General features: G+C 38.3%; 1 protein-coding gene across 10 annotated transcripts in view; it reads right to left on the bottom strand.

Moving 5' to 3' along the window:
• The window catches only part of MIPOL1 (mirror-image polydactyly 1), a 195,814-nt gene that overhangs the window by 147,072 nt on the left and 32,615 nt on the right, over positions 1 to 16,127 (bottom strand). For all 10 annotated transcript variants that reach the window (XM_035539326.2, XM_035539331.2, XM_035539327.2 and 7 more), the window contains one exon: positions 15,159 to 15,238. In XM_035539326.2, coding sequence (XP_035395219.1) covers positions 15,159 to 15,231 — 73 coding nt within the window. In that variant the 5' untranslated portion in view covers positions 15,232 to 15,238. The remainder of the gene's footprint in view (positions 1 to 15,158; positions 15,239 to 16,127) is intronic.

Raw genomic sequence — 16,127 nt, 5'->3', positions numbered from 1 at the left:
GATAAAACATTCATTAATAAGTATAACCTAACACTGCATCCAGTATCGTGCTTCCAGTACTGTGACTGAAACACGTTCCTCAAATCAGATCCTTTCACAGCTAATGCAGAAATTGAACATAGCCACCTGGATTCTGAGCGAATGTTCACTGGCTCAAAATCCTACAGGTTTGTGAGCAGAGATTCCTTTAAAGACCTGCTGCATTTTAAAACTGGATTTAACCTCTTGATGCTCCTTGCAGTATATAGCATGGATGATCTCTAAAAGAACAAGCACTAAAAAATCGTTGTTTATACTCTAAGAACCTTCCCCAGCTTGGGAATAGCAACATACACGGCTAACTTCTGAATCCTTTCTAGTTATTACTATCTGAAAATCAGCCTAGTTTGAATTTTAATACTTGCAAAGCCTTTTATAGGGAGGCATACACCTGGTTGAGATGTGTTTCCCATTTGATCTATATTATAAAGAACTGCCAGTCAAATAAATCATCCTGTCCACTCCTCCTGTTTAAGACACAGTCATCTGTGTGTGCATACATACATATACATACATATATATATACACATATAAAAAATGTTGCAAATTATTCTCTCACGTGCTGAAGGGGAAGCACAATGCTTCACTTGCCTTAACAACTTTTTCTCCCCTTCTCCTTTGGCCATCAACATTTTCTATAAGCCACATACATTTGAAGTGCGTCGGGTAAAGTATGTTACATTCCCTGGAGGAATTCAAGCACAACATATCTGTTGCAACAACCAGCGACTGTACTGCCATGAAATTGCTCCTAGTTTAGGCATTACTCTCCTTTCACCAACAGCACATGGAAGAGTTGAAGAAAAAACTTCTTGCTCCGTAATGCTAAAAACATTAGATGACGTTATGTACCACATTTACACTGTTAACATAAGAGGAATTAACTATTTTTTTTTCTTTTCACATTTTGTGTTTTTCTAATTTGCTACTTTTAGTGCCAGGACTTTAAAAAGAGTCCACAGAATCATTGCAGTTGGAGGGACTACTGGAGATCACCTGGTCCAACGCCCCCTGCTCCAGCAGGGCCACCGAGCAGACTGCCCAAAACTATCTCCAAGCGGCTTTTGAAGACTTCCAAGGAGGGAGACTCCACAACCTCTCTGGGTAATCTGTTTCAGTGTTTGATCACCTTTATAGTAAAAATAAAACCAAAACCTCTTCCCTTGTATTCAGATGGAAATTCCATCTGTTTTTATTTGTACTTGTTTCCTCTTGTCCTGTTAATGGGCATTACCAAGAAGAATCTGGCCACTTCTTCATTCCCTTCCATCAAGTGTTTACATATATTGATAAGATCCCTCATCCCCCCTGCCCTGAGACTTCCCTTCTGCAAGCTCAGTCTCAGCTCTCTTGGCCTCAAAAGGAAAAATATCCACTGCTCTCTCCTCAGAGGCTGTCACCTCATTCTAGAAGGTTACCAAGTTGATTAAGCATGAGTTCACCTAAGTAAATTCATTTTCACTACTCCCAGTTGCCACCTTGTCCTTCATGTGCCTGGAAATGGCTTCCAGGATTAGTTTGTTCCATCACCTTCACGGGGACTGAGGTGTCGCCAACTGGTCTGTTGTTCCCAGCATCATCCTTCTTACCCTTTTCGGAGACACGAGTGACATTGACGAACCTGATCTCCTTCTATGACAAAGTGACGCGCTTGGTGGATGAGGGAAGGGCTGTGGATGTGGTTTACCTTGACCTCAGTAAGGCTTTTGACACCGTTCCCCACAACATTCTCCTCAAGAAACTGGCTGCTTGGGGCTTGGACTGGCGTATGCTTCGCTGGGTTAGAAACTGGCTGGATAGCCGGGCCCAGAGAGTTGTGGTGAATGGAGTCAAATCTGGTTGGAGGCTAGTCACAAGTGGTGTCCCCCAGGGCTCGGTACTGGGGCCGGTCCTCTTTAATATCTTTATCGATGATCTGGATGAGGGCGTCCAGTCCACCCTCAGTAAGTTCGCAGATGACACCAAGCTAAGTGCGTGTGTCGATCTGCTCGAGGGCAGGAAGGCTCTGCAGGAGGATCTGGATAGGCTGGAGCGATGGGCTGAGGTCAACTGTATGAAGTTCAACAAGGCCAAGTGCCGGGTCCTGCACCTGGGGCGCAACAACCCCAAGCAGAGCTACAGGCCGTGAGCTGAGTGGCTGGAAAGCTGCCTGGCCGAGAAGGACCTGGGAGTATTGGTTGATAGTCGGCTGAATATGAGCCAGCAGTGTGCTCAGGTGGCCAAGAAGGCCAACAGCATCCTGGCCTGTATAAGAAGCAGTGTGGCCAGCAGGTCTAGGGAAGTGATTGCGCCCCTGTACTCGGCTCTGGTGAGGCCGCACCTTGAGTACTGTGTTCAGTTTTGGGCCCCTCGCTACAAGAAGGACATGGACGTGCTCGAGCGAGTCCAGAGAAGGGCGACCAAGCTGGTGAGGGGTCTGGAGAACAAGTCTTACGAGGAGCGGCTGAGGGAGCTGGGCTTGTTCAGCCTGGAGAAGAGGAGGCTCAGGGGCGACCTTATCGCTCTCTACCGTTACCTTAAAGGAGGCTGTAGTGAGGTGGGGGTTGGTCTGTTCTCCCACGTGCCTGGTGACAGGACGAGGGGGAATGGGCGAAAGTTGCGACAGGGGAGTTTTAGGTTGGATGTTAGGAAGTACTTCTTTACCGAAAGGGTTATTAAGCATTGGAACGGGCTGCCCAGGGAGGCGGTGGAGTCACCATCCCTGGAGGTCTTTAAAAGACGTTTAGATGTAGAGCTTAGCGATATGGTTTAGTGGAGTACTTAGTGTTAGGTCGGAGGTTGGACTCGATGATCTTGAGGTCTCTTCCAACCTAGAAATCTGTGTCTGTGTCTATTTGCTTTCCTCATCCCTAGGCACCTCTCCCAGCCACCAAGATCCTTCAAAGACAATTGACAGTGGCCTCAGAATGATATTAGCCAGTGTCATCAGCACTTATGGGTGCATCCAGTAAGGCCCCTAAGGACTTACTGTTACTTAACCTGATTTTCCTCAACCAAGGCTGTCTTCCTTACTCCAGACTTTCCCCTGGTCTCAAGGGGGTGGGACTCCTGAAGGTAGATCTTACCAGTAAAGACTGAGGTGAAGACGACATTGAGTAACGTGGCCATTTTCTATGTCCTTTGTCACCACAGTCCCTGCTGCATTTAAGCAGTGGGCCAACATTTTCCCCCCTCATCCTTTTGTTCGTTAGATACCTGTAGAATCCTTTCTTGCTTCTCCTCATGTCCATTGCAAGGTTCAACTCTAGGTGGGCTTTGGCTTTCCAAATCCCATACCTGCACAATCAGACAGCATCTCTATATTCTTCTTGGGCCACCTGCCCCTGCTTCCACATTTTGTATGCTTTTTTATTATGTCTGAGTTTAGGCAGGAGCTCCTTGCTTACCCATACAGGTGTCTGACCACCTTTGTTTGATTTTCTGCTTACCAGGATAGAGCATTCTTGAGCTTGGAGTAGGTGATCCTTAAATACCAACCATCTCTCTTAGATCCCTCTTCTCTCTAAGACTGTATCCTATGTGATTCTTCCAAGCAGATCTCAGAGGATGATCTACTCTCCTGAAGCCCACGGCTGAGGTCCTGCTTTTTGCCTTGCTCTCTCCTCTTCATATATAGAATTGCCATTTAATAGCAACTGCAGCCAAAGCTGCCTCCCGCTTCAACACCCACAGCCTGTTCTTCCTTTTCTAAGTATGAGGTCCAGCAGAACACCTCTCTTTGTTGGCTCCTCAATCATTTGCATCTGACAGTTGTCATCAAAGGACTTCAGAACCCCCCCCTCAATCACTTGTGTCCTGCTATGATCGGCCTTCCAGCAGATTATCAGCTTCATTGCAGTCCCCCATGAGGACCTGTGAACATGAGGCTTCTTCCACTGGTCCGCATGATGATGTAAACACCTGCAGATGAACTCCTGGTTAAATCCCTAGGCCTATAAAGATTGTAAAGGAAACCAGCTGAAAATAAAAGAAGAATTTATCATGGGACTATACCTGTTTTGGCATTTATTACTGCTAATGCTGCTTCTTTAAGCAACTTACATTTGCTGCACACCTCTTCATCCAAACTCAATTCCCTCAAGGACATGGGTAAGACTGAGAAGAAGTATTACAGCAAGCCTGTAAGTGGCATTCCTGGAAACATTAGATGAAACACAGAAGCTCTGTTTTTCCCCCTGCTGGCTTTGTAAAAGAGAGAAGGACAGCAGCCTCATCCCCTCTGAATTAAAAGCACTCTGCCCAAGGGCATTAAGGTTAGAGGGTTTTTTGCTTGGTTAATAGAGCTGCAATTCTTTTATTATTATTTTTTTAATTTTGTCAACATGCTAAATCTGTCAGGAGAATGCTTTGGGGAAGATGTTGTGAACAGTCAGATCAACGGGCATAGTAATTCTTTTATTTTTAAAAACACTTCTCCATGATCTACAGCGCACTGTTCCCCACCACATGTAATTTAGACTTTGATACGATAGATTCTTGTCTTCCTTTTAAACCAAGTAGCAATGCACTTCAGTGCTTTTCTTCATGCCTCCTGCAAATTGTATTGTGCACTAATTACCAATGCTGCAGAGACACACTGGGGAGTAAGTAGCATTTGCAATAATCAGGCTGCACAAGGAACATCAGAGAAAGCATACAATAGCCTTGCAAGCTTTGGAAAAAATGCTGTAGTTTTCATTAAGTGGTATCACCACCATTGATTTTGGTTCTTGAGTGTACTAAACAACTTATTTTCCATACAGAATTGAACAACTTCAGAAGCCCAGATTAATATTTCACTACAGGGAGAAGCTGATCTTCTGTTTTATGTATTTATCTCAAATGAATACCTCATTCACATTGAGGGAAAGAAAGGCAAATGTTAGGAAGAAGGAATATAAAGACACTAGAATTAAAGCTGGGAATTGATTGTGATGGAAGTAGGGGGAAGATAACGCTGTCATGGCTTGAAATAGTAAAGCTAGGACAGAATTCAATGCTGCTAAGCTGGGAGTGGTTAAAAAAGTCAAGTAAAAACATTAAACCTAACACAATTTGAAGGCAGCCACTATTTCTCAGAGCTTTTTCCTCAGAAAAGGGGGATTGGCACTAAGAGAGGTGAAAGTAGAACATTAGGGGATCCTGTAGTATGGAAACTGACAATATGGAAAGAAGCATTGAAGATGTAAGTGCACAGAAGGCAGAGATTCACCCGCAAGGCTAAGAAAGCAGTAGCCTCCCTTGTGCACCACGCACCACATTCAGCAGTCCCATCATCCAGCAGAAGCTGGGTGGGCACTTCCTTTCCCCTGTCTGCACTCTTTAACATCCCACCAGCCAAAATGCTGTGGTCAGCTCAGAGGTTTGCAGGGGGGGATCTCTGAGAAATAACAATAAAGGAAAAATCAGAAACAACAACAAGAACTGAACATGCACACAGTAGTGCAAAATACATGGTTGGCTACAAATCTGCCTGTAGTTGATTATGGGGACACTGGATGCCTTGTGGGTGCTCCAAGCCAGCTTCACTTGCTACCTGTAGCTTCCAAGTATTTGTTTTAAGCCGGTCTGTAGCACAAAGCATGTTCTTGTCTACCTGCAAAAGACTGAATGAATGAACCCCTAGAGGGATGGGAGTAAGAGCCAGAGTAGGAAAACGAGTACAACCAGGAAGGAGGAGAATGAGCCATACACATTTTGGGAGAAAAAGCAAAGCTGACCGCAAATAAGGTAGCTTACTCTTTCTACATGATACTGTCAGACTAAAAACATTTGAAAAAAATGCAGAAGAAACCATGGTGCTGCATTTGAGGAACTGACTACAACCTCAGTGACTAACCTCCCCTAAAATTCAGTGGTTAACAAACTAATTAATCGTTAACCTGTAGTTTTTCTTCTCAGTATAAACCACAATGCAGCTTTGATCTGTTTTGTTTTTGCTTTTGTACAATAACAAAAACTAAATTTCAGGTACCAAAAGAGAATAGTAATTTACCAATGAAAACAATCAAAGTAAAGAGCCACCCCAACCCTATACCAAAATAACCTATTCCCACTGGAAAGCAAGGACACAGTAAAGTTTAAAAATACTTCTTACCCCTACCTACCTACAAACCAAGCACCTACCTCAACCTCCTGCAATAACTGTCAAGTGTGTCAGATCTCTACTAAAGAGCTTCACCTTCTTTTTATTTTTGCTAGACTAGATGGTCTTCTTTATTAACCTTCCAGTTATCTAGAGATTTTGTGCATTAATAATATCACAAATTTCTGAAAAGGTGATTTTTGTTGGATGCATGTATGACAATGCACACATACTTGTGAATGTTTTAACAAGCTGTTCAGACAGCACTAGACAGTTGCTGCATTAACAAAAACCAGTCTCTAATTGCTTCATGTGAAAAATGGATTATGGAATTGTCTTAAATTCATATCTAATGCCATTTGACTTGAATTCTTAGATAAAAATACATATAAATAAATATAAATTCTACATTAACATCGAACTGAAAATTTGAACCTGGTAACTACAAACTTTTCAAGCTATGACAATTAAATTAGTACTATGGCTGAATATTCCTTCATGAACTGAAAATGACAACTCAGCCTTTCCGCTAAAGACAAACATCCATTCACGTGGCTGTATAACTACTGCAACTTCTACCAAACACAGTGTCTGTGAAAAGCTCAGATGACTCAACAGTTCACCCGATACTGAATGATTAAAAGGCATAAATCCTGAAAAGGAGTGGGAAACACAAAATTAAAGGATTTTATAGGCATAAATATGTAAAGAAAGAAAATGAAGCTGGTGGAAGAAATCTAATCCTGCTCCTTGGCATAAGTAGAAAGATAGGAGTTGGTTTAGGATTTATGCATTTTCAGAGCTTCCTCTTTCATTCCTATTGAAGTTGACACAGACACAACATACATGATTTACATGCATATCTCAAAGAGTATTCTATTATTTTTAACTTTTTGCTCAATATTTTAACTTTTCCACAATCTGCAAGCAAATTTTCAGAATTAATCCCATGGAAAGATGCTGTACTTATTTTCAAGAAGAAAGTAATTCCTGTTTCTGGAAAACAATTACAAGAGCTCAGTACAAAAAGTACAAGGTCAAGATGTGTTTTCTCCAAAACAAAAGTGCAACTTTACTCACCTTTGGTTTTACTACAGATTTACTTATGTTAGCAGTCACTTAGCCCCCTTCAATGCAGTGTAGTCTACTGAGAACCAATAACTTGCAACTAACAGCAAGCAGTTATCCTTTTATGACACACTTTTCCTAGTGTTTAAAGAAAACTGGGCAAATTATAAGGTGATTATTCAGTAAGATTCAAAGTGTCTCGCTTGTGTTGCAAGACAGAAATACAGTCACAGGAACCTAATAACACATGAAGACTGAAATCCAAATAGTTCTGTAATACAAAGCTAATACTTTTTATTTTTCAGTGCTCTGCCTCCTAGCCAAAATGTCACATATGAAAAGTGCCAAGGGCTTGGCACTTATGAAGAGGAAATCACCACATAGATGCATTGTACACTCAGTGCCCCAACAATCATAACTCTTGGCTATGCAGAGAGCACCATGGCTCAAGTGAAAAGGATGAGGCAACTCTTAGTGAGACAGAATATGTCCTCTTATTTTACAAAACAAATGACAGAAACTCATCAAAATGAATGTTGAAAACATTTTCTGGACACTCTCAAGGTATTTTGCAAAGGATACATAAGCACCATGATAGTCATTTTAAAGTGAGCAAGATTGATGCACACAGTGATTAATGAAGTAATGGACTAAGGTCATTGAACAAGCCATGGTAGAAATAAAGCTGTGGAAGTCCAAGGCATCATTCCATGTTGGATCTTGGAGGACATGCTACCTCATTGGCAGCCCTTCTTGTTCCTTTCTCCTCCTCAGAGACCTGGAATTCTTTTTCTCCTCTGTCAGAGGGGCTTAAGGCAGCCTGAATACTACAAAATGCAATTAATTTCAAATGGACTCCAAGAAAAAAAAAATCACTTTTACTTATGAATGATAAAATAGTGTTTATATAACCAAAAGATTAAGAGGAATTTAAAATAGCTAGGTTGGTATCCTTCCACACTCCTTTATGACAATGATCTTCATTCACATGACAGACTGTAGTATTTCTACATTACAAGACAGATGTGCAGTGTACAGTATATACAAACTTCTTGTAATTCCAATAGTAGTCAGAAGAAATTATTTTTTTTACATTGACTATGGTTTTAATACAGTAAACTTTTGAACAATTAAAACTGTTTTAGAAGTCAGTCAGATTAACAAAACAATGCAATTCAAATGCTCGATCATTGGCTACAGTTAAACATTTACGAAGTCCAAAATCACAGTCAAGAAACCCAATGTATTCTTATTGGAACTTTATTGAAAAAGGTCTCCGCAAATGAAGTAAAAATAACCTACGTTATATTTTGTCTTAGCTTGCTCTAATGACGCATACACACACACAAAAAAGGCCAGAAAATACCTTTTTGTCAACTAAAATACAGACAAAACTCAGAAGCTTAATGGTTCCTTTTTTAATTCCTTAAAGGAATCTAAAGAGAACAGTGAATTCATTCTGTGTTAGCAATTTAAGCGGTGGTACATCTGTGTTACTTTGAATGCTTCTTTATTCACCTGTACTTGTGTGGAACCCTGGCAACACCCCTCATAAAGAAATAAATTGAGAGGGAGATTAAGAACAGTTGGAGTTATTCTGGCAAAGGCAATTTTTACAATTCTCCAAGGATTCTGATTATTTTAGTAATGATGTTTCCCTCATCTGTCTCTTACCAAGTCTTTTGCTCTCCTATTTTGCATCTAAAAAGCAATTGTGTACAAACTGGTGAATATTTAAAATAGAAAAATGCTTCTAAGTCCTTAAAATATGTGACCAATCATTATTTGGGTAGTCACTGCAGTTAATCGTGATGCATTTATTAATGTGTAAATATCACACATTTCCTTTGGCATTCCACTCTCCGTTTGCAACTCATTAACATATTGTTATTTTAAAATATTAGTCTCTGAGAAGACACCAGATTTTCACTGGATTGGTCTCACACTTGAAAAAGCATTTTTATATTCTGAATGCATCAAAATAGCAGAATCTCTAGGCAGATACTAAGTGGGATTCACTGAAACACAATGTTAGTTCTAATGGATGGATGATTGTGTTTGGTCTTTTGAAACTTTGAAGTATAGGTAAGTCTTGATCACACAAATTAATAAATCCTAAAGCTGGAGTTAACAATAACCATTACACCCAAATTCTGCAGCTTAGCCCAGCCAATTTTTCAAAAGGTCAGGTTGTGAACTGGAGAAGATCAGGGAGGTCCACCGCATAGCTTTGTTGCCAGGCATCTCTCGTCTGGATTGTTGCAGGCATTTATTAGTATTCGTCAGCAGACTCAACAAAGCAAACAAGAAATTCAAGCACGAATAATAAAATGAAATGCTGCTATATAACCCTTTGTCATTCAGCAAATATGGGACTTTTTAGCTACATTGTTCCTAAACCTGGGTTACTACTTTAATTTTTCTCCACAGTGCTGGCTGAATGAGTATGCATGTGTGTTAAATGCAGAGCTCCCTTAACAACTGCAGGACTGCCATTTAATCTGTTGGTAGATGGACCATTTCCTGTGGGAACTCTAGCTATGATTTCCAGATCCACCAAATAAATCTCAGATTAAGATTCCAAATGAAACCTGCCTTTGGCAGATAAAAAATGTCAAGATGGATATAAACAGTAAAATTATAAATTATCTAGGTGTTGCACGATGACTTGATGTGCGTTTTTTGTTTACACTTTCCCCGATATCACAACTATACAAGGCATTCATCAAATGTCACACTTTCATAATATTGGAGGCATCATTAAAACTGTTTGGCTAAGGACCTTGAAGTGTTTAAGCAGTAGCTCAAAAGTATATTTGTGCAAAGTAGAAGAATAAATTTACATATCAGCAGCAGCTCATAAGGGATGGGTAAATATTCTGTTTATCTCTCATTGTAATTCAGGTTAGTTTAAATACAGGGTTTCAGGATATCATTACGGCCTATATGGAGTTATTACATAATTTCCAAACATAGTGTCTGCTAGAGTTTTTACTAAGCATTCTGTGTTTATGTTTCCTAAAACAGCTAAAAACAAAGTAAACCTTTCTATCCCATTTTCTTTTGCTATTGTGATCCCAGACAATTGCTTTTCACATATAACGCCTTCCATTATCTAAATCTTAATGATCCAGAACTCCCTTTTATCTAGGCAGGGTCATGTTTCCTGATGCCCATTAATTATAGTGAAAATTCTCTTATCCAAATGTACTCAACCTCCCCTACCACAAACAAACAACTAAGGCTTTGCTGAATTTAGTGTTCTAAACAAAATCCCAGAAAACTACAGCTTTAGGATTAGTTAAGAAAAAAATACTGTAATTTCAGGTGTCCGACTTAAGAGAAAGGTCACTCTGCATAAAGTATCAGGAAGACACCTCACCCACATACCCTTTACTCCAAGTAAAAGCTCTACTAAAGATGTAGGTGAACTCTCAGATGAGAGTCTCCAGTGCATTCCCTGGAGAACCAGAGCATGCTTTTTTTTAATGAAATCCTTTGTTACATCTTAACTCTGAATTTAAGCTTCATTCTAACTGTTGTTAAAATACAAGCACCAAAGGTTTATAAAGAAGAAAATAACCAAAATTCTGTACTTTTGCTAGGTCTTCTGAAGGTCCTTCTGGAGCACCACATAACAATCACTGTGGGAATAAGCACTGCTCCTTCCTGGAGCACGTTTCAAGACATTCTGAATTTAGCTGCACTCAAACTTTAAAGACCTAAATGATTCAGTATGCACTCTCCCTGTCTTTAGCGCTTGCAGGACTCAGCATAGATCAGGTACTACACATTTTCAGTGTATTGTAAAGGGTCTAACAAAATCACAACACCCTAATGAGTCAGGCAGATACCTGAGACTTAATTGTGCTTCTCATGAGGAATGTTTCTCCATGCAGACTGGCCACAAATGCATTGTAGTTAACCATTCAAAATGTATAAGAAATGGAAGGGGGTGCAAAAAGGAGACATGAGAATTTATACAAATGAAAGGATGATTATATTTACAGGAAAGATCAGATAGCATTTGATGATTTTTCAGTTGTTGTTAGCTCCTGAGTCATGGCACACTACTCCCCTTCCTCCACGCAAGGTGTTTTCTTATCTTTCATTCTTAACTGTTGTTCAACATGAATATTTATTAATGAGCCAATGTGATTAATATTCCTATGTATGATTCATGCAAGATCATCCTCTTGACCTCTCTTTTGCATCCAATACTGGACAGAGAAACCTGTTACCACCCTTGCCACTTGGAAATGGGCAGCTACACAGAGCATGTTTGATGCTGAAAGCAAAGCATACATGGAAGACACAAATCAAAACAGCAAGCACCATTCACTCATGCAAGACAAATGCATACACAAGCGCACAATGCAATGAAGACTATTGTCTATGCATAAGCTTATTGCATACACTTGTGTCTGAGAAGCTACATATACACTTAACTTGTTCATTAGGTTTACATACTTGTTCTCCTCCTCCTCTATTTTTCCTCAGTTGAGCAGGACTAGAAAACAACAGCTCACCACCAGATAAAACACTTAGTTTTCAAACTTCCCTGCACAAGCTGATTCTGCAATCCTGTTCCAATCTACACTACTGTGTCTCTTTCAAGAATCTCCTCTGAACTGAAGTTTGCTGGCTTGCAATTTTAAAGCATTTTTATAAGCCACAAAAACATTGTTTTGCAGGACAAGAAGCTACAGTGAAAGTATCTGTATTTATCATATAAAAGCTGACATCAAATTCTTACAGGTGGAACTGGTTCATTGACACATGTTACAGTATGTACTTTAAGTAGTGATTTAAAATAATATATATAGTTTTCAAGCATTGGAATAACATATAACAATTATCTTTGAAAAGAAGCAAACCACTGTCCCTTTAAAAACAATCAATTATCTCATTTTATGAGATGTAAATAATAATTATGCCATGTTTTCCATTCTGGAGTCAGCAAAATTATAACGTTGTCAAAACAAAACAAACGGTATTTTATACTGAAAGACTCCTCCTAATTTCTACCGTCCTTAAAAATCACGGTCACTCAGAAATATGACCAAGGCAAAAGATTACAACAGTGAAAGACAATGTAATACAGAACAAGTATACCTGCACCCATTCAAACCCAGTACATGGTATGAGCCAAATGAGACACAAATTTACCTTCAGTATTTGCACGCTCACCACTTTGCTGTCCTGCTAGCTTTTTTGTAAAATTGATATATCAAGTCCTGAATACATGTGTAAACACAGAAAGCACCCAATTTCAGGTTCCCTCTTATGTTTTCACAGTATTAATGATTGTGCAGGTTTTGTCATGCATGTAAACCCTGTAAAAGTAACAACACCATCCAGGTGCAGTGCACTGCAAAATGTAAAGCTATGTACCTATTTGCTAATATATGTTTATTTATATAATGGACTATGGTCCTACGCTTTCTAGCTTGTATTCTGAACATTTTTCATCTGGAAATTATAGCCTCCACTGGCCTGCTGCCAACACTCATGATACATTCCCTCAAGTATTCTTAGAGAGAAATGAGAAAAGTCACTACCCTATTAAAAACTGGATCCTATGGAGATAAACAGTACATTTAAACTAGATACAAACCCAAAATAATAAGCCTTGCACTTACCCCTTTCTAATATACCAGACCAGAGACAGACAGATGTACTCAATCCATGCAAGCACATTCCAAACAATCCAGAACATTAAAAATAAATTCTCAACTTTCAAACACTTCAGATATATTTTTCTTAAATACTGCCTTTCTTTCTAGCATTTTATTTTATAGCTTCTATTAACAGGTAACATATTATCCCACACAGCCATCATAAACCTACTACTTTTCAGTACCTTTTTTTTTTTTTTTTTAATTCTGATTGCTTGACTGAATTTTCATCTAGTCAGCTGAACTTAATCTCAGACATGCTTTAGAGTACTTATTTTTCACAAAATAAAATAATCTCTAAGATTTCATTATGTTATTAAAAAAACTGAATAAGTCATTATTACGTTTTTCTGAAAAGACCTTTAACTTCCAAGTTACAAGGTAAGAACAGCTAGATATGGTACTGTACCCACTGCAAAAAGGAAAGATATCACAGATAAAGAAAGTGGAACACAGAAGGACACACAATTCAACTTCAGACACTTAAACAAAAGATTAAAATTACTTTGATATAGTAGTTCAGTGAGAAAATGTAATAGAACCAAGGGTACATAATGAATATTTTGTTGTTGTTATTTTATTGAAATGCCATCTTTATGACAAGAAAAAAATAACTTGTTAACACTCAAATAAAAGTTCACGAAAAATCCTTATCCAAACCAGTATGACAAGATTTATTTACTTCATAATCCTTTTTTTTTTTTAAATGTCCTAAGAGTACAAGTGTAAAGAAATTATGTGACTTACTAATGACTGACGCACACAAAAATAGAGTATATCACATTTTCTTTCAAGGTTTCTATGTTCATACAACAACTTGCATTAGATTGACAAATACATTAAATGGTAGCTTAGAAGAGAGAGCTTTCTAAATAGCACAAAATATTAACTTACTGCATCAGAAGAAAAAAACACATGAAACTCAGTAGCTACCCGATTTTTAAAGTATCTGATAGCTGCAAAAAAACATCATTTCTTGCAATTGGACAGAAAATATTTCACAGAGAATCAGTTCATGGCATTCACTTGCAGCCTACTTTGGAAAAGTTAACCTTTTGAACCATTCTTTGGGTATGCTGACCCCTAAAGGTCTAAGAATACTAAATCTGATTAAGCCATAACACATTTGAAATATAAATTGTCCAAATACAGTTCTCCAGTAAGTTACTACGCCATAACTATTTTTGTTTTCAGTGTATTTGACTAAAAAACATTTTTAACTTAGGTCAGTAATAGCTCAAAATGTCATGAATTAAAAGGGGTCTACAAGTAGTTTGTTATACACAGTAATATAGATAGGAATTCCTTTACATTACTAAGAAATGCATTTTCTCCAAGATGGAGTATTCCTTCTCTCTTCATGAGAAACTTGACATTTATTACGGTTTTAGAAAGAATACACAGGACAAAATTCCCCAAAAGAAATAAACAAAATCAAATCAGGCTCCCATATAAGAGGCATCTTAGATGTTGACACAACTATTCCATTTTTTTCTTTCAACCTACATATAGCCACTTCCTGAAAAAATCCACCCTTCTATGATGTACTGAAGGTCTCCTTCCTGTGTCTGTGCTTTCTTCAACCTACGCATTGTTATGTAGACACAGGCCACTTCCCAACACTTTTCTCAGTAAGTCAGTCACGTAACATGCTCTCAAATTAAACTTTTTCTAAAGTTTCTCTCATGAAGCACAGAAAAATGTATCTTAGAACAGCAGGGTGGTCATCCAAATATAGAAAGAACCTTCCATCCTCATTAAGATTAAAACTCCATGAACCATGGAAAGGATAAATGCCCTTCCTTCCACATTAACCAAGGCCCTCTCAACCTCACAGACTACCTTACTGACTACATTTGGTTAAGGTAATAGTGAGAAATTGCTAATATTAGTAGATGACTTAATCATACGTTGGCCAGGTATGAATAGCAAAGAAAGTTACTTTAAGAGAGACTTCAGATTTGTTGTTTACTCTCCAACATTTTAAATAGGGTAAGTGCAATATACAGGCTGAGAACTTAAATAAAACTTGTTAGGATTGTACAAAACCAGCTTCAATAACCCAGAAAATAAAGCTGATGTGTTACATTCCTTACTTTGCCTGCACATATATAGAAGTCTAGAAAGAACCATGTTTGTAGCTGCTCTCCTGTTAACCCAAATACTTTTTAGAGGCAGTGTTTTTTTTTCCTTTTCTTTTCTTTTCTTCCAAAGTCAGCTATATATCGGCAAGAACAAATACATTCCAGTCACTGCCTAGCACTGGTACAACACCTGAGGTTCCTTAGTAATATCTTAAAAGTCCCTACCTTTTGACGAGTTCTCCATTTGTTCTTCTGAACTTGTTTGATCTGGCACTGACTCCAGTTTTTCCTCCAACATTTCACAGCTAAAATAAAGCAAACTCTAGATAAATAAACTTGAAACAATATGTTATAACACACTTATACTTTGCCTTCATTTGACAGAAAATTTACAAGACAAATGATTTAAAAATATTTATAATAGCACAATAAAGTCTGTGTACTCTAACAAAGAGTGTTAAATTGTATTTCTCAATAAAAGATATTTTCTTCACACATCTAGTTTACATTACGGTTTAGTTCAGCTTTCTACAGCATGCAATGCCTTCATGGCAAAATTTATTAGTTTGTCTTCTTGTTCTAGAGTCTGACCTTGGAAGTATATGCTACTGAGCACAGCATAAACCACACCGAATAGTCCACTCTTGAGGGAATGAGACTGCTCACTTTGGTAGTTATTACAGATGGTAGTATCTGCTTCACTTTAAAACATTCTTTCACCTGCTTGAATTTCCTGGCTAAATACAGGTGAAGTGGCCCTTGACCATGCCAACTCTGTACTTAAATGTTTTTCTAAACAACTAAATAATTTAACACATCCTACTATTTGCATACATATTGCTTCAGACTATACAGTTAATTACATGGTTGCAATACTTTATGTAACTGAGGATCTTCAAAAGACAACCCTCAAACTCAAACACAAGCCCTACAGTAAAATGTTAGTTTTACTATGTAACATTTTTAATGTTAAAATATATATAGTTATAGGTTAAAAATTTAAAGAAAGTAGTAATCTTGCTAATATAGTAAGCTTACCAGAAATTTTATTACTTACAAAGGCATCTCCTTTAAAATGTATTATACAAAGAACAATTTTTCAACTTTTACTATATCATTATGCTTGTTTTGTATTTCTTCCCTGCAAAAATTTTTCTATACTGATTAAAAAGATACAGCACATGCCTTGAAGAT

The sequence above is a fragment of the Cygnus atratus genome, chromosome 5, assembly GCF_013377495.2.
Source record: "Cygnus atratus isolate AKBS03 ecotype Queensland, Australia chromosome 5, CAtr_DNAZoo_HiC_assembly, whole genome shotgun sequence".
Classification (NCBI taxonomy): Eukaryota; Metazoa; Chordata; class Aves; order Anseriformes; family Anatidae; genus Cygnus; species Cygnus atratus.
Note: the sequence above shows the minus strand (reverse complement) of the source record. Positions and strands in the feature narration are given on the sequence as shown.